This window comes from Meles meles, chromosome 8 (genome assembly GCF_922984935.1).
Source record: "Meles meles chromosome 8, mMelMel3.1 paternal haplotype, whole genome shotgun sequence".
NCBI classification, from domain to species: Eukaryota; Metazoa; Chordata; class Mammalia; order Carnivora; family Mustelidae; genus Meles; species Meles meles.
The window spans coordinates 49,608,684-49,626,137 of record NC_060073.1 but is presented as its reverse complement, the minus strand read 5'-3'; the positions used below and the strand labels follow the sequence as shown (position 1 = coordinate 49,626,137).

The 17,454-nt window shown below is 54.5% G+C and overlaps 1 protein-coding gene across 11 annotated transcripts in view; it reads left to right on the top strand.

Moving 5' to 3' along the window:
- The window catches only part of MICAL2 (microtubule associated monooxygenase, calponin and LIM domain containing 2), a 213,885-nt gene that overhangs the window by 112,909 nt on the left and 83,522 nt on the right, over positions 1-17,454 (top strand). For 3 of the 11 annotated variants that reach the window (XM_046015443.1, XM_046015438.1, XM_046015437.1), the window contains exons 17-25: positions 297-446; positions 1,912-2,034; positions 3,102-3,320; positions 3,522-3,623; positions 4,781-4,906; positions 9,047-9,109; positions 13,948-14,055; positions 15,090-15,276; positions 16,432-16,520. In XM_046015443.1, coding sequence (XP_045871399.1) covers positions 297-446; positions 1,912-2,034; positions 3,102-3,320; positions 3,522-3,623; positions 4,781-4,906; positions 9,047-9,109; positions 13,948-14,055; positions 15,090-15,276; positions 16,432-16,520 — 1,167 coding nt within the window. The remainder of the gene's footprint in view (positions 1-296; positions 447-1,911; positions 2,035-3,101; positions 3,321-3,521; positions 3,624-4,780; positions 4,907-9,046; positions 9,110-13,947; positions 14,056-15,089; positions 15,277-16,431; positions 16,521-17,454) is intronic. The other 8 variants (XM_046015433.1, XM_046015442.1, XM_046015435.1 and 5 more) reach the window with 5 other exon arrangements.

Below are 17,454 nucleotides of genomic sequence, written 5' to 3'. Positions count from 1 at the left end.
GCTCCCACTTTACAGATGAGGGAGCTTCAGAGAAATGAAGTAAATTGCCGAGGTCCCTGGGCAGGGAGGTGAAAGAGGCTGTTTTCAAACCTTGTGTGGCTCCCAGGTGGGTGTGCCTGTCCCTCGGGAAGATGTGAGCATCATCTCAGTGGGCATCACCAGCTGCTCCTGCCGCACTTCCTCAGACCCTGGCGTCCTTCTTCAGGAAACTGGTCTGGTGTCCTGCGTCCCCGGGCCGCTCTCTGATATCTAGGGTCTGGGATCCAATAACCGATGTGCTCCTTTGGCGTTTGCAGCCTTCAGCCTATCCCAGCCGCGGCCTGCGCTCCAGTCCGGAGGGCAGCAGTGGGAGAGAAGTGGGAAGCCAGAACAAAGTCAAGTCCATGGCAAGTCAGCTCCTGGCCAAGTTCGAAGAGAATTCTCGGAACCCCTCACTCCTGAGGCAGGTGAGTCCCGTCAGACGCTCACTGGACCTGCCTTCCCAGTGTCCAGCACCTGCTGAGAAGCCAGCAGAAACGTGCAGGCCTAGTGGGGGATTTCAGGCACGCCAGCCAGGCCTGGCTCAGGTGAGACGGGGGCTCCTTCTGGATCAGCGGTCCCAGGAGGGACCAGATCGCACATTTAGGCCATAGCGAAGATTTGAGGCCTTAGGAGCCTCCCATCTCTCTACTGTCTCTGCCATTGTAGCCTGAAAGCAGCCATGGGCAGTACTGAAGCAAATTGCGTAGCTGTGTGCCAGCAAAACTAATTTACGGAAACAGGCAGCAGGCCGGCTTCAGCCTGAGGACCATAGTTGGCTGATGCCTATTCTGCCCTGGAGAAGAAATCCAGAATTTGGTTTTGCCTTGAAACCACAACCTGATTTGCAGCCAGCTTTGACATAGTACAGCATAAGGGAGGTTTAGAGACACTGGCTGCCTGGAAGTCTAAGTCCAGAGGGAGGAGACATGTGCACCCCAAGGGAAACCAAGTCATAGCTCTCAGCTCCTTGGGAACCAACCCCCCAAAGTGTTCTCTGACGTCCCTCCTCCATGTTCCCTCGGGTCAGGCCGGCAGGGCTGTGGTGTCTGACCAGGGCACCTGGGAGGCTGAAGGAGGCAGACCACCATGGGGCAGGCTGCACACCAAGCCGGTTGTTCTCAGACTCTGACTCCATGGTCTGTTCTGTGTGGTTCATTCCTCTGAATTGCTCTGGGATGTCATCATCAAATTACAAAATCTTGGGACAAGGGGTTTGGTTCCTTTTTGGAGAACACCTGTTGTACAACAGAATTAGGCTCCTCTCAGGAGAAGGACAGACTCTAGGTTAATCAGGCTTACAGGCGATCATAAATGTCTCCCTGGTCTTGACGGTGGGCCCTGCCCCTCTGGGCAAACTGGCCTTCCCCAGGAAGCCAAGTTTTGTTCAAAGGGGACCATTTTCCTGAGACATGCGATTTTTTTCCTCAATTGCCCCTTCTAGAGGTTTGGACCCTAGAGGTCCGGCCCCTAGAGGTCCCCAAGTGTCAGTTGAGGGTTCTCTTCCCTCGGAAGGAATGTGCTGTCCCTGTCATCTCGTGTGCAGGAGACTTGGCCATTTCCAGGAGGATGCCAGGGCTGGCCACCTGGGCTCCACATAGGCTCTGGCAGTGCAGGCCCAGTGGCCCAGGTCTGAGCCAAGAGTGAGGCCTCCCTGGGGTTTACACGTTGTCCAAGAGAAGGGACTCCAGGACTTGCTGTTCACATGGACAGAGAACCAGGGTTCAAGTTTCCCCACTGGGCCTGGCTCATGGGAGCTCAGCCCAGGGCTGTCTTTGCACTTGCAAACTCGCTCTGCCCGCCTCTCTTCCTCTCCTGCCTCCAAGTGTCTGACTCTCCTTTTCCTTCGTGTTTCCTGTGGCTGCTTTGTCGGACTCACCTTCCTCCTCCCAGGAGTGCCGCATCTCAGGGATAGGTAAGCCTGTCCTGCGCACTTCCTCTGACCCACCTATTAACCCTCGCTGCTCCAGGCCGGAGGAGCCCACACCCAGCCCGTCACCTCCTCTGAAAAGGCAGGTAGGGCTCCTTCCAGTGGACCCTGTCTTGGTGAAGTCAGAGGGGACTTTGGTGCAGAGGGGTGGGGTCAGTGTCTCTCTGTGCGCCCCAGCTAGGGCTGACGGTAGCTTCTCTGGGAAGGCAGACAGAACTTGAGGTACAGTCCATATAGGTAAGAATAACCAGGTCTACAGCCTCTGGAAATACGTGCCAGCCCTGAATGTCATCTGCCCAGCTGCTGTGCTCCTGATGCTTTATTTGCTTGGGGGGGAGCAGACCGCATCTTATGGGGTATTTGGGGTATTTGGGGGGATGCTCCGGGAGTCTTAGCTTTGTTTGCAGGCCAATTGGATAGGAGATTTCTAAGTAGACAGACAAGTGACAGGGATGGTGAGATGAGCTTGGGGGGGGAGGCCAGTTGGCTGCACACCACTGAAAGGGTAAGGCGGGGGTGTGGAGAAGACCTCCTCTGGTGCTGGTCAGATAAGCAGATGAGGACCCTCCCCCTGGGGCCAGGGAGGCCGCTGGCAACCATGGTCCGAGGCTCTGTCCAGCCTGCATCTCTGGGTTTGGGGTTTGAATAGAATCACTGTTCTTGAGTGCAGTATTCAGAAATGGTTTGCCCGCAGCAGGAGGTGGGTGTTGCTCCCATGGTGGAGGCTGGGTGAGGTCAGTGAAGATATATGGCAGTGATGTTAGGCCTGTGTGCACAGAAGAATCACCTAGAGAGCTTTTTGAAGAGTATCGCCAGCTGCTACCCATCCCCAGGCCAGTTAAACCAGACTGTCCGGGGTTGGGCCCAAACTCGGGTGGCTTTTTCTAAGCACCCTAAGTGACTTTTGTGGGCAGCTAAGACTAAGATTGGGCTCGTAGTGGTTTTGACCTGGTGGGTCTGGGTCGAGGCGAGATGGGGTGTCACTAACAAGGATGGCAAGTGGAGGAAAGTCAGTACCTGAGGTTAGCGGGGAATCCGACTCACAGTGGCCCTTTCTGTCCTTGGTCCCCGGTCCTTGTGGGGGAGGGCTCATGGCAGGGGTGTATGAATGGGCCACAGTCGGGAAGGAAGCTTGACTTTCCTTCTCTCCCAGTTCCCCTCGGTGGTTGTGACGGGGCATGTGCTCCGGGAACTAAACCAAGTGTCTGCTGACGGTGGGTGCCTGAACAGGCCCTGGAGGGCCAGAGCCAAGTCGGACCTGCAGCTAGGTGGGCCCGAAGCTCCCGCTGGCCTGCCTCCCACCTGCCAGGGAGCGCTGGCCCTTTCTGGGGTGCTGCGGCGGCTGCAGCAAGTGGAGGACAAGATTCTCCAGGTGAAAGCCCTGCCCGTGACCCTTCCTCTGCCTCTGTCTGGGGTGCCTTCCTTCTCTCCTCTGTCCCCTCTGCACTGGGTGGGCTCGTTCTCGTACTGTTCACGCCCGGTCTCCTGTCTCATCCCGCCGCTCTCCTGGAGGCAGCCACCATCGTCTCTGTCACTGTCTCTCTCTCTTTCCCCTCTCTCACCTTGCCTGCAGAAGAGGGCTCAGAACTTGGCCAACAGGGAATTTCACAAAAAGAACATTAAGGAGAAGGCGGCTCACCTTGCCTCCATGTTTGGACACAGGGATTTCCCACAGGTAAACACGGGATTTTCAGAGCCCCCCAGGAAGCTTGATGCTGCACATCTGGCAAAGTGGCCATGGGTCCGTCCCCGGAGCTTCATTTACCCCCCCTTCCTCCTCTTCCTGCAGAAGGGCTATTGACTTTTCAAGCCACTAAGGAATTCAGGCTAGCATTTAAGAAAGACTCAGATAAGCCGATGCTAAAACACTAGATCAGTCATGACAAAGGGAAGACCAAGGTAGCAACGTAGACTCAGGTCCAAGGAAAATGTGACGAACAGAAACATATGCTGTTAGATCCTAGACAGGCCTGAGTAGGTGCTGAGCTTCCTAGGAGGAAACACAAAGAAGGAAAGCTGGTCAGTTGCAGGCATCCCATCCCAGTGGCTTAAATGGAGGCACAATGGAGAAATCTCCCCATGGCCCTTACCAGGGAAATCCCGAATAATGAGCCAGCTCTGGGCTCTAACCTGTGCTCTGCTTTTCCAAAAGGCAGCATCAGGCAAGCAGAATGGCTTTGCCTCAGGGTGGTAAGCACAGCCCTCCATGCCAGGTACTGACCTAGAAACTTGCTGAAAAGAAGAGGGAGTGCGTGGCAAGGAGAGGGAAGAGTTGCTAATGTGATGCCACCGGGCATGTGTGTGTCAGGGGCCCCCTTGCGTGCAGAGAGCTGCTTTCCTTTGGTCTCCTCCAGATCTGTGTCCTCTGCTACCAGGAGGAGTCATTGTCGTGGGAAGGAAGTTTTGCATCTAGTTCGTTTCTGGGTCCCAGGGGCCGTAGAGACGCTTGCTGTGGCCATCTACCCCATAGTGGCCCCAGGGTTCTCCTCTCCTAAGTTGGCAGCGGCTCCTTCACACAAGGCTGCAGAACGAGAGCACTGGGAGTTCACTGTGGCATTCTGTCGCAGATGTACACACAGACAGCATGGGTCTGCTCCCGCTACTTTGCTGTGATGAGGGAGCCAGGTTGGTTGTAGCAGAATGCAGTGTATCCGGGAGTCAGACGGTCCTGCTGGGCTCCCAAGACAGAGGCTTCTCTTCCATCCTGAGACCCAGCCCTGGGTTTCTTTTCCCTTCCCTGAATGTGTAGGCATGGGGCTGCACGGTGGAGGCGAGCATTGCTGCGTGCTGCTCAGGGACAATCACCTTTTGCTCTGTTTCTGTTCTGTGCAGAATAAACTACTTTCTAAAGGCCTATCTCTCACTCACCCTCCGGCTTCTTCCTCCTGCCTTCCGTCTCCTGATCCAGCTGCTGCTTCCTCTCCGTCGACTGTTGACTCTGTTTCTCCCACCAGAAAGGTAGCCGTCCTGAACAATTACCTTCCCCCACTCCTTGCATGTTCCGAGATATTCTCCTGCTCTGCTTGACCTGCGCAGACAAGCATCGGGAACCTGTTTGGCTTGACTGCATTGAAAATGTGTAAGATCCTTTCCAGTGGTCCCAGATTCGGTGGTTTCTGTGTTGGAGCAAGCAACAAAGCGGGATGGGCAGCACGCGAAAACGTGTCTGACTGTGCTGTTCATGCAGCAAGCATTAACCGGGGCCCCATCCTAGGCCACCGTGTGCCAGATGCTGACACAGGGAGGACAGGGGCATAGCTCTCTTACTCGTTTTGAGGACAAACAGCGCATTAGGCAAGAAATAGTCGATTGCCAGTCTGTAGCTGTTTTTGACCCAACAAAACGGCAGTCTCACATAATGAACCTGCCACTTTCTGGGGGATATAAAAGGCAAGTTTATAGGAACCCAGAGGGGAGAAGCATGGAAGGGATTCACAGAGGAGGCAATATGGGAACCAAGTGTCAAATGTTCCATGGAAGAAGAGAGGTAAATGTTCTCGAAAGGTCTAGCCTGTGCAAAGGAAGGTAGTCAAGGTTTGTGTGAACAGAAAGAAGATTCTGGTGCAACTTGCTTTGGGAGTAAAAGTATTTTATGGAAGTGTGGAGGTTGAGGGTGGAAGTCAGCCCACTCTTCACGTTAAGGAGTTTCATTCTGCCCTCTTAGAGCCCTTGATGGCACGGCTCCATGTTCTAGAAGGAGGACTCAAGTAGCAGGGCAGAGGTTGGCTCAGAGGAGGGGAGGAGGTGGGAAGCTAACTTCAAGTAAGTAGATCATGAACTGCAACCCTAGAATAATTTTTAAATCGGGGTTCTGGAGCACTTTTCATGGTTTCCATTGTCCTCCTCTTACCAAGCAAGCTTGAGAACTCTAGCGGGCTGGGGCGGCAGAGGGATGGTCTCCAGGAAGCTTGGCCCCAAGGCTGGATGAGCCTGAAAATGGACGTGAAGCCCCCTTCTTCAGCCGTCGCTCGGAAAGTGGGTCTTGGTCTCTTCCTCGCAAACTCTGCTCCTCCAAGCACACCTGGTCTGTCTCGCTCGCCCAGGCTCACCTTGGTGCAGAAGGCTAGATGTACCCCATCAGAGTCCCGGCTCGTTTGCCTCCGTGCTGTTGGGCTGAAGCACAAACCGGCCATCTGCTGTTGCCTGAGTGGAAAATTAGGAGCTGCCTCTTGGTCTGTAGCTGAGCCCCCCACTGCTGTGGGGAGAAGGGTGCAGGTAGGGTCTCTAAGAAAGGAGCAAGGGATATGATCAGCCCCACCCCCTCCAGTATCCCCAGTGAGGCTACAGAGCATCCCCAACAGGGCAGCAGGAGGTGGCCTGGAGCAGCACAATCACCTCTGACCTGCAGCTCCCCCGAAGACCGCCACGGCCAGGATGCCATGCGTCTTCCTCCAGGTCAGCCCGTGGTCAGGCATTAGGCCTCAGGGCTCCTGACCTGTCTGGGCTTCTGTATTTTCTCATCAGCAAGAGGCGATTCCTGGCTCATGGGATAGCAATCTCTCTGGGTGGGGACTGACATTTTTGTCATCATCCTCACCAAAATTCCAGAGTAGCCCTTTTGCCCAGCTTGGGAAAGGAGCCTCCCCTGGCCATTGGGGGTAGGGGTGCTTCCTGTTATGGCACCCTTCATGAGACAGGAAGGGACGAGGGTGCCTGGGCACAGACAGGCAGCAGCTGGTGCTCCTGGCTGGGTAGCTGGGCCCACGCTGTACTTCTTTCCCACCCCCCACCTCTGGCTGGCCCTGATCAGTGTCCCCTCTAGCCTCTGCCTTTCTTTCATGCTCAGGGTGGCCTGGCTTGAGGGCAGAGCTGGGGCCAGAAAAGCTCCCACATGTCCCAAGTTCCCTGACTTGGTTTCCTGTAGGCATTGGAGCTCTAGTTGCAGGCAAGAGGCAGTCCCCCAGGCACACGCGGGCCGCCCGCATGTCTAATGGAGATGCTTCTCATTGGGAGGCATTGCTCCATCATCGTCATGCTTCAGTGAGGCCCTTGGTTGCTCCTCCACGGGGCTCCTCAAGCAGCTTTTAACCAACATCACTCATGAAGTGAGCCAACAAGTGAACATTTAGTCATTCAACAAACATTTACTCAACCACAGACAACTCAGTTTCCGGCCCTTTGGGCTCTTGGGATGAGCCTCAGTGATCTGGAGTTACCTTCCTTCCCTGATGCGGCTTGTATCCCAGTGGGTGGAAACCAACAATCGGTGATAATGTAATATATAAGTAAATGATATAATACCTCAAAATACGAGATAGTACTTCCTCTGGAAAAATTATAGCAGGTAGCAGGGAGCTAGTGTGCTGGGGAAAGGTAACAGTGTTACACGCTATTGTGTGGGGGGAGGGTGAGGGGTTCTTCCTGGGAAGGAGAACTGATCAGGAGTAGAGCCACAGCTGAGAACACAAAGGTGCAAAGAGGAGACTAGATCCCAGGCCTCCTGCCCCTGGCCCAGTGTTCTCTGTACCAGTGGCCGAGCACGAATGGTAGACCTCATCAGATGCCCCAGCTCAGAGGTCATAGCCACAAAGAGCTCCATGCCCAGGTGCACTGAGAGCTGCAAATGGGGTGGGCTTTGGGCAGACCAGTCCCAGGCCCTCTACTCCACGTATTGCCAGGGGCTCTGCAGTCTCCCCCTCCCCCACCACCAGTTTCCCTCCCTGTCCTGGACCCCATCCCACCCTGAGTCAACACTGGGTTTTGTGCATGGGGTACCTGGCAGGTGAGACTCCTCTAGAGAGAGAACTGGCTGACCCTTAAAGTCAGTGACGACCTGGTGACAAACTTCATTCAGTCCAAACGAGCTCTGGGAGCCTCCGCCCTGGAAAGAACCTGAGGCCACAGTGCTTCCTCCAAGCCCCTGCTCTCATAACCCAGAGGCCAAGCCTCCATTCACGGAAGCCCTAGGAAGGAAAATTCACTTGGAAACTGATGCTTAGTCCTTGGCAACCTTGAGGCAGGCAGCGTGTCTCTTCCTGCCCTAGAGCCCTACACTCCAGTTCTGAGGGTGCAGGGATACTCCCCTGCCTGTGGGAACAGACCCAGCCAACCTCAAATGGGGTCACATGTTACAGGGATGCAGACTTGGGTCACCAGTTCCAAGAGATGTGGCCAGGCTGTGCCTTCAGACAGCCCTCTCAGCGGATGTTTGCTTTAAGATTCAGTAATGCTGCTGGCAGCTTGGCCTGAATGGTCACAGGGCGTATTGAGGTCCTCTCATTTAGGATCTAGATCATGACCAGAGTCTTGTGTTTCAAAGACCCGACCAGGGATCATGTCCACTTGTATGTCTCCAGCACTCATTCGACTCATCCATCCCATCAAACCAGCCTCCTGTAGTGCTATCGACCCCCTAGCAACCATCAGTTAACTCCTTTGTTCAAGCAAGTAGGCCACTGCCGATTTGGCACTGGCGTGGCTACTAGCCATTTGCCAGGGCTGGTGAGCTCTTGCAGGAACAAGATGGTGGTCAAGTGTTTGTGCCAAGGAGCAAAAGGGGGCTGTGCTTTCAGTCCTCCTGGGTCAGAAGAGCAATGTGCATTACAAAAGGAGCTTTCTCAACCTGGGGGTGGGGGGTGTTTGTTTTAAAACTGGATTTGCAGGGTTTCCTGGAGAGATTTGCACAGTAGAGGAAAGCTAGTGGAGTCTTGGCTGGGCACTCTGTCTTCCTTTCATTTGATACAAGGATAGATCTCAAGGCTACCCCCAACCTCCTCATCCTTCTCTTTGTTCCTGGGATAGGACCGCCTTTGGAGGTGTGCTGTGTGCATCCCCTCTCAGGGGGATTTTAATTCGCAGAGTGCTGGTGTGTGTCAGGGAAGCAGGGTGCTCTAGGGAGAAGAACATGGGCTTAGAGTCAGAGCGCCGGGCACTCCCCCCGTGACGTTGGAGGAGTTGGTGGACTTCTCAGCACCCCAGTCCCCCAGTTGTAGACTGGAGGTGACGGCTGCTAACCCTGGTAGTGCCAGGAATGATGCAGTGAGCCAGCAAGGGTAGAATGCCTGTAGTGTCAGTAAATGTGCTCTTTCCCCAGCAGAGGGGACTTCCCAGAGAAATCTCACTTACCTGAAATGCATGTTGATTCCTCTCTTTCTAAAGGCAAAGAAGTCACCTTCAGGTTCCCATTTCCATCCCAGCCACTTAACAACAGTCCGGCCTCAGGTGAGTTAGAGCCTCTCTGAACCTCAGCTGCCTCATCTGCGAAGGGGGATTATCAGACCCACCTCGCAAGGCTCTGAGGGCCACACACGTGTGATCATAGCACAGTGCCTGGTGCCAGGGGACACAGGTGCAGACATGGGTGCCCAGGAGAGGTCACAGCCCCAAAGGCCTACCCGAGTCTCAACTCTGAGCATGTCATTTCTGGACTCCCTCGAAGGAGGTGGTCTCTATTCTTGGCCTCTCTTGCTCTTGCCCTGAGCATATCCCTGGGCACCCATGCCCCCAGTCTGCCCTATGATATTTCTCCCCTAGGGACTCAACAGAGGGGAATGTCAGCCCTAGTGGGCCCAGGAGACCTCTTCTGGCCCTGCTCCCCTTCCTGTGAGCCCTCACCTTTGAGGCCCTAGAAACTCTGCCCTTACCCTGCCTGAGCTGTGTGGGCTTCATGATGTTCACAGCAGGCCAGGTGGCCTCAGGTGACCCAGCTCCATGGTGAAGCACGGCCTGGACACCTGGTATCCATGGCTGAGTTCCAGGCCCGAGGCGGGTAGTTAGCATTGTTCAGACACAAAGCGGCCAGGAACCTGCTTCCTCCTTCATTCAGAGCAAAGGCCTTGTGCCAGGAGTGTAGAGATGAGTAAGACAGTCATGACATCGGGGAGTTCATACCAGAAGGGAAGTGGGCCAGCTCGGAGCTGGTGAGAAAGGCTCCAATATGCAGGCAGGGACTGACGGTCACGTTCTAAGCTCAGAGCGCCAGGATTGCCTCCAGCATGCCTCCTTGGGGGGCCCAGCTGTCTTCAGCCTTTGGGGATGATGCTGAGACCACACGTGTGCCACATGTTTGAATCTGGGTTGACTCACTGAAGAGACGTCGGTGTGCTCATTTGGGGTCGGCCACATCATTCTTCCTCATGCAGAGGAGGGAACCTAAGTGACCTAGAGTTTCCCAGAGTGAAGGCCATCTAAGAAAAGAAAAAAGAAGTTCTAGAACCTAGAAATGTAAAAACCATGCAAGTGGTGGTGTTTTGGACGCATTAACTCTCTGCAAAGTGCTTCTTGGGGGCCTTGCACCATTTGAGGTATGGCCTGAATTCTATGGTGACCCTTTTTTGCAGGGATGGCAGTGGTCTCCCCATTTTACAGATGAGGAAGCTGAGGCTCACAGAAGGGAAATGGTATATGTGAGGTTAATCTAATGTAATGTGAGATAATGGCCCACCAGAAATGTCCAGCCATTCCAGCTTGTTCTAATTAATGAAAAAATAATTAGAATTCAAAAGGGGGTGGAGGATAGTAAGAAATACTCCAGTTCTTTAAAATTACAAGAACACTGAAAGCTATATAAAGGTTTGCAAAAACAGCCCCATGGCCCTCCAGAATAATCAGTTCTTTAAAAACTAGTGACTGGGATGTGATCATTTCTGGCCACATCTTTTTGTTGGAACAAATTCCCAAATTATAAATTCTCCTCTTGACCAGCCTGCCTTTTAGTGCACGAATCTCCTTGCTGAGAACGCCTGGATCTGAGGTCAATACCAGGACTGACTTTTCTGGAAACTTTTCTGGAAGTTTCTCCACAAATTGATCTCTGTCTTAGGATCCTAAGAGCTTAATCGGCTTAAGCGGTGCTACTCAGGGTGTGGTTCATGGGCAAGTACTGGTCTGTGACCCAGTGAGCATAGCGAGTGAGAGTGAGCATTAGACCTTTTAGAGCAATCTGACATTGGCTCACATTCAAGTGTGTGATCCTATTTCCAGTAATTCACATTTACTATGTCCAGAAATACTAGGTCACAACAGACTCTAGATTTTTTTTTTTTTTTAACCAAAACCTGGTCATTTGCCACTTACAGCTTGAGGAGCAACGAACTAGCACTGGTCTAGCTGGTCATGTCCTCACTCTACTGGAGCCAATAAGGCATCGTGTTGACAAGAAACAGAAGAGAACCTCTAACCCTCAACGCAGTGTCTGCCTCCACACTGGTTTCTGGGGTGGGCTTCTGGGGGGCTTCCCCTCACCTCTTGAGATGAGTTCTTCATCACCGGGTCTCCTTGTGACCTCTCCAGAAAGTCTGGTCCACCTCTTGGTATTGGCCAGTGGTGATGATGGTGGACCAGAAAGTCTGGTCCACCTCTTGGTATTGGCCAGTGGTGATGCTGGTTGGTTTCCATCAAGTTGGGAAGGGCATGTGGGAGATCTAGTGCTGCTCTCCTTAAGGGTGCCTTTGTTATTCTTAGGAAAGCTGTGACAATGGCCTGGGGCTGTGATTGCAGCTGGGAGAAGGGAGCCTTTTTGGCCCATACTGGAAGATCAGGTCTTGTCTTTATCCTAGATCACCTGACCGGGTGACCTGGAGAGTGCCCAGTCTTGGCAGAGCAACTGAGCAAGTCCATGAGCGCATAGATGGGTCTGGTGACATCTGTCAGCTACCTTCCAGCCCTCGATGTGCTTCTGTAATTGCTCCTTAAGCCAGGGTTGCACAAAAGCTCAGCAGCACAGAGTGCTTATTAGCTAAGTGGTTAATAAGTCCCATTAGGGACTTGTATTTAAAGCCTCAGAAAGTACTGTCTCAACCCCTGCTAACTCAGGGGAGGCGATAATTGCGCGTGGGTATCACGGCATCACCGTGCAGTGTTTCTGGGAGAGCGCCTCGGAGCCAGTTCACACACTGGGCCTCGGGAGACAGCTGCACAAGGGCAGTGTGGGCAGGGAGGTAAATCTGACCTCCTCTTGTCTTCTCCCCCTCTTTGATTTGATATAAACCCAAGAAGTGTTTAGTATTCTTCAACCCCTTTCTGAGGGGCCTGGTCGGGGGTTGGGGGTTCCCACTGGGGGTCCCGGTGGGTGTCCCGGTGAGGGATGGAACATCAGGCAAACAATGGCTTGTTGTCCTGAGCCAGGGCACCTGAACCTTTCTTAGAAACAGGAGTCAGTCTTCTTGGCATTCATGACATCCTGTAGATGGCAGAGAATGTGTTTGGAAGCAGAAGGCTGATCTCCCCCAGGCTGGGCCAGCTTGGGAGGTGAAGAGGGTCTGGGGTAACTGGCCTGGCCGCTGTGCTCCCAGGAAAGGACAGGCTTCGTAAAGTCTGAGAGGCTCCCGTCTGTCTGAGCCATGGGCTCAGACCCCCCACTTAGCAGGCCCATGGCCTGCTCTAATCCCCAGGAGCCCCCCATGTGGTCCAAGGGCTCAAAGTGGCCATGAGTGTGAGGGCTTCCTTAATGAGGAAGGGAGCAGGAGCCTCCTGGAACTTGTCATTCTCCCCAGCTTGCCTGGCATCCTTCCCTCTCCCTCCCCCTCGCAGTGGCTGTGTTGTTGCTGGAATCCAGTAAGCTGGTCTCAGCTTCTGAGGCAGGGCTCTGCTACCAGGAGCTGGGGGACCGCTGCCATTCGCTTTGCCATCCCGGGAACTTCCTGCTTTATCTCTGAGGCTTCCGTAGCAGATTAGACGTGGCCTCCCAGGAGTAGCCGTGGGTTTAGATGGAGGGCGTTCCTCCAGCCGCGCCGGTCACTGTTGTTTGCCGTTGCAATGGTGAGCCACTGTTCTCTCTGGCCGCGCCTCCCAGAAGCCAGATTCAGAGGTTGGGGAGGGTCGGAACCTGCCTTCTTCCCGGATCCTGAGTCCGAAACGGTGCTTCCAGAACCGTTTCTGTGCTGTGTGCCTCCCTGAAGAGGAGACTGCAGTGTTCCTGGGGCGGCTTTCATAGCTGGTGGGATTCGCTGGGGGTATTTGGGTGACCAGCCCATGTCCGCTTGGGATGTCAGATCCACCCCTGCCCCAGCCCCAGGACACGTGGATGGGGAACCAGAAGCTCACAGTTGGGGGGGTGGCCGTCATGCCCTCCAAAGCACAGGCGACCTGCCAGCAGTGGGGCCCAGGGCCCCCATGGAGCTGACATGCCAGCAGCAGCCTGGAGCCTCGGGGCACAGCTGCCTGCTGGACTTCCATCCTGTAGTCTCCTTGCTCCTGTCCCAGTCACTGCTTCTGTAGGCCGGGGGGCACCCAGGTTAGATGCCACCATGGCTCCTCGGGGCTGTGGAGGCCGCAAGGCAGGCTGGGAGCTGCTGCACTCAGGAAATGGGGAGGGAGGAGTCCAGCTCCTCCTGGCCTAGCCCCGCCAAGTGCCAGGCACTTGAATCCCCCTTCTCTCCCTCAGTTCATACCACGCATCCATGAGGCAAGCACAATTTCTCCTGTCCTACTAAATAAGGAAGTGGAGCTCAGCAGCTGAGAGTTTGGTGTCCAGTCTGAGAACTGGTTCATGATGGAGCTGGGGTCCTAACCCTTCCTCCCAGTCTGGGGTGCGGGGAGTGGTTCTGCTCATGATGCCTGTGAAGCAGCAGCTCCCAGCCCTCCAAAGAGGGGGACGGCTATGGGAAGGTGGCTGCCGGTCAGCTGTCTATCTTTGAGGTCCTGGTTCCTCAGGGTATGAGGGCACCCAGGCTGGGGCTCAGGAGACCTGAGAGGAGTTCTGAATCTTGCACATCGTTGCTAAGTGGCCTGGGAGAGCTCCCTTCCTCTCTCTGGGATTCATTTACCCCATCTGTGAACCAAGAAACTCGACGAATCCCGCAGGCCTTGCATGCCCACGGAGCTAGTTCTCCAAGTCACCTAGCTCACCCCAGGCCCCAGCGTTCCACGTCTGTCCTTCTCTCCATCTCCAGAGTGCCCGCTGCCCATTCCAGGCTGGTTTTGCATCTCCTGGGACGTCGGGCACTGTCTGCATGTGGGTGTGGAGCCCTGTCCCACATCCAGCCTGTTTGCGCTTTCCTTCTCAGTGCTAACTGGCCTCTACCTTTGTCTCTGTCTCCTCTACCTCTGCTCTCGGGTAGCTGACGGTAGGGAAAGTGTCCAGCGGAATAGGGGCTGCAGCCGAAGTCCTGGTCAATCTGTACATGAATGATCACAGACCTAAGACCCAGGCCACCTCTCCAGACCTGGTAAGGACGCACACCCCTCAGCCTTCACCCGCAGACACCAGCTCTGGTCTCCCAGGGAGGATGGCCTGGCCCACCCGAGGCCCCCGGCTTGTGGACAGGAGGTGTGATGATGGGGTAGACCGGTGCCAAGGTTAGAGGGAGGGCTGCGTTTTCTGACAGATTAACCTCACTCGGCTCCCCTTGAGGTCTTTTCACAAGGCAGAGCCTGTCCCCTGATGTCTAGAGAGCTCAGTGAAAAGGCGAGGCAGGCCACCCCTTACCCTCAGCATTTGGCGTCCAGCTCAAGTAGCCCTTTGGCACAGGACTGAGAATCCAGTAACAGAGAGATACTCTGCCCTCTGAATTCTCCCTTTTTCCCCCAACAAGGCTGCCTGCTGCCATCACCAGCCCTTTGACTGGACAGTTCTTTTGCTTTCCTTTTGACACATCCACCCAATCCCCCAGGCGCATGGCTACCTTGCCCTCATCCCCTCTCTTGCGTTTAGGAATTTGCCTGTCGCCCCAGGGGCTGGAAGACACAGCCTCTTGCTTTCCTGCAGTTCTCTTGAGCAGTTTGGTTGCCACAGGCTTTCCTGGCCTGGCCTAAGTCACTGCAGGGGGACAAGGGTGTGGAAAGCATCCTTTCGGGGACCTTACTCTGGACCCAGGCAGCCCTTCATCCCTGGGGTTAGATTGCTGAGGTCAGTGTTGCTGGGCAGGCCTGTTCGTGAACGATGCCCTCTCTGTCAGACAGAGCGACGCCACTCCCACCTGAACCAGAGCAACCAGCCTCGGAAGGAACCCCTCCTGGGCCTCCTTCGTCGTCAGATGGCCTGTCTGGGTGCAAAATTAACAGCAGCCCATGCGGGGCTAGGGATGTTGGGTCTGTGCTGGGAGCGGATCCTCTGCCCCTCAGCCTCGGCCACAGTGCCCGCAGTGAGATGAGCAGCAAACAGGAGCCCAGGGGGTCCCCACGATTGAGCTCAGAACTTTGCAGGAGTCTCGGTGTCAGCCCTGACGCATGGCGCTCCTCTCCCGCCGCCCTCTGCCCCCAGGAATCCATGCGGAAGGTATTCCCCCTGAACCTGGGAGGCAGCGACACCTGTTACTTCTGTAAGAAGCGTGTGTACGTGATGGAGCGGCTGAGCGCCGAGGGCCACTTCTTCCACCGGGAGTGCTTCCGCTGCAGCGTCTGCGCCAGCACCCTGCGTCTGGCCGCCTATGCCTTCGACGGCGACGAAGGTAACTCCCGGGGGCCAGGGCCGCACCAGGCTCTGCTCTGGCCTCCTGTCTGCTCGAGCCTCTGGGGCGCCCCCGTTCTTCCCAAGGACTATGGCGTCCCCGGGAGCACTGTTCTGGGAGCTGGGAGATCCTGAGATCCTGCTATCGCAAGAGGCCCCCCCAGTGGGCCCAGGGGGGCCATGAGCGCCTGCTGTGTACCAGTCTCGGCCAGCACCTACTGTGTGCCGAGTGCTCGACATACGTGTCCTCGCCAGTACCCCCACCTTCCGTGGCCCCGTGTCAGCAAGAGAATCACACCTGGCTTGTAACAAGGGTTCAATAAATGATGACTTATTAATGTTTTTATTTACAAAGTATGTCTTACAAAAGCAATCATAATAGCAACCTCTCCTCTGAGAAGCAGTCTGCCAGGATGAACCGTCAGCCAGCCACGTAACCTTGGGCCTGTTACCTAACTTCTTGGTCCCTCCGTTACGTCATCAGTAAAAATGAGGATAATAGTAGCTCTTAGCTCATGAGGTTGTTGTGAGGCTGTTCATGGGAGTCAATTTGTGGAAAGTGTTCAGAGGAGTGTCTGCTATATTGTGAGTCCCGGATAACTTTTTCCTGTTCTACCATTGTTACCGAGATTACTATTGTAATGGTGAACAAAGAAGTCTTTTCTGGAAGGTGCCCAATGGTCCTGGGCTGTGGCCGGGGACCCAGGGCAGCCCTCACCTGGGTCTTTTCCTCTCCTTCACTGCTGCCATTTGTTCTGAGACTTTCCCAGCTTCAGGGGCCTCCGGAAGGACTGTGAACTAGAAACAGTGCTGATACTCAGAGCTGTCCGTTCTGCAGCCCGGCTGCTGGCCTTGGGAAGGAACTTGGCCTCTGTTTGGCTTAGGGATTATCTGAGGGCTTCAGCCCCATCCCCGGCATCCCCCATAGCTCCCCCATTGCTACAGCCTGCTCGGAGGCAGCAAAGTGTGGCTCTTTAAGGCACAGTGTGCCTTCTTTAAGGCAGGTGGCAGAAGCCAAGTTTGAGGCCTCCCACACTTACTCCCAATGTTGGTATTCCCTGACCTAGACGGGGCAGACATTGGCTTGTGTCTGCCGTGGCTCTAATTCACAGGAGGAAACCCATGCATGCAAGTATGTGTATGTTTCATTTTACAGGCAAGTTTTTCTGCAAGCCTCATTTCATTCACTGTAAGACCAACAGTCAGCAGAGGAAGAGACGAGCAGAGTTGAAGCAACAAAGAGAGGTATGTTTTGTCCTGAAAGTGCTGGTGAAACAGGGAAGGCCCCTGGATAGGACCATTTTCAAAGGTCCTTGCAAGTGAGGCCAGAGTTTCTGGCCCTGGAGAGGCTGAGACCAGCAGATGAAGCCGAGAGTCCATGCTCTGTGTGCGGGGTGGAGGGTCTCTGCCTTAGCTGTTTCTGGAGACTTGCCGGTGGGTGGTGGTGCTGGCTTCTCCTGAGAAGAGCTTTCCCATGTCCCAGGGACAGGACTATATGCCCAGCCATGGGAAAACTACAAGGTCCCCCATGCCTGGGTCCCACATGTCCACAGTGTTGCAGGCAGGGATGCCCCTCCCTCCCCGTGGAGCCTGCCTTTCCCTAAGTCTCCCCCCCTCCCATGTCAGCAAAGTGACACGCTGCTGGGTGTGTGGCCAGTTGGTGACAGTGTCCCCTCTGGCAGCTCTTAGCAAATACCTTCTCCACGGCTTGATTAACCACCTCCCTCCCCAGCAGGGACCCACACCGTACAGCTCTGTCTGGATTATACGAGGCATAGAGGCTTAATGTAGAAAAACGGATGGACAGAGTATGTAAAGAAGGAAAGTTAAAAGATCACTACTCTGTTCTGAGAAACCCGTAACTAACATTTTGTGAAATTGCCCTATGTGATTGTCTTTTCACCTCACTGGAATCCTGTCACTACACTTTCATGTCCTTCTTTTTATGTAGCAACAGTATACCAAGAGCCGTTCCACATAACATTACAATTTCTTTCGAAGCATCATTTTTGATGCCTGTAAAAGATGGTTAATAATTCAACAAGCCCCATGTTGCTGAATGTTTATGTTGTGTCCTATTTTTACCTTATAACTGTTTTCACGGCAAGCATCTTTGTACAGCCATCTTCGTCCCTGTTTCAAATTACTTACTGAGGACAGATCATTAGAAAGCATTCCT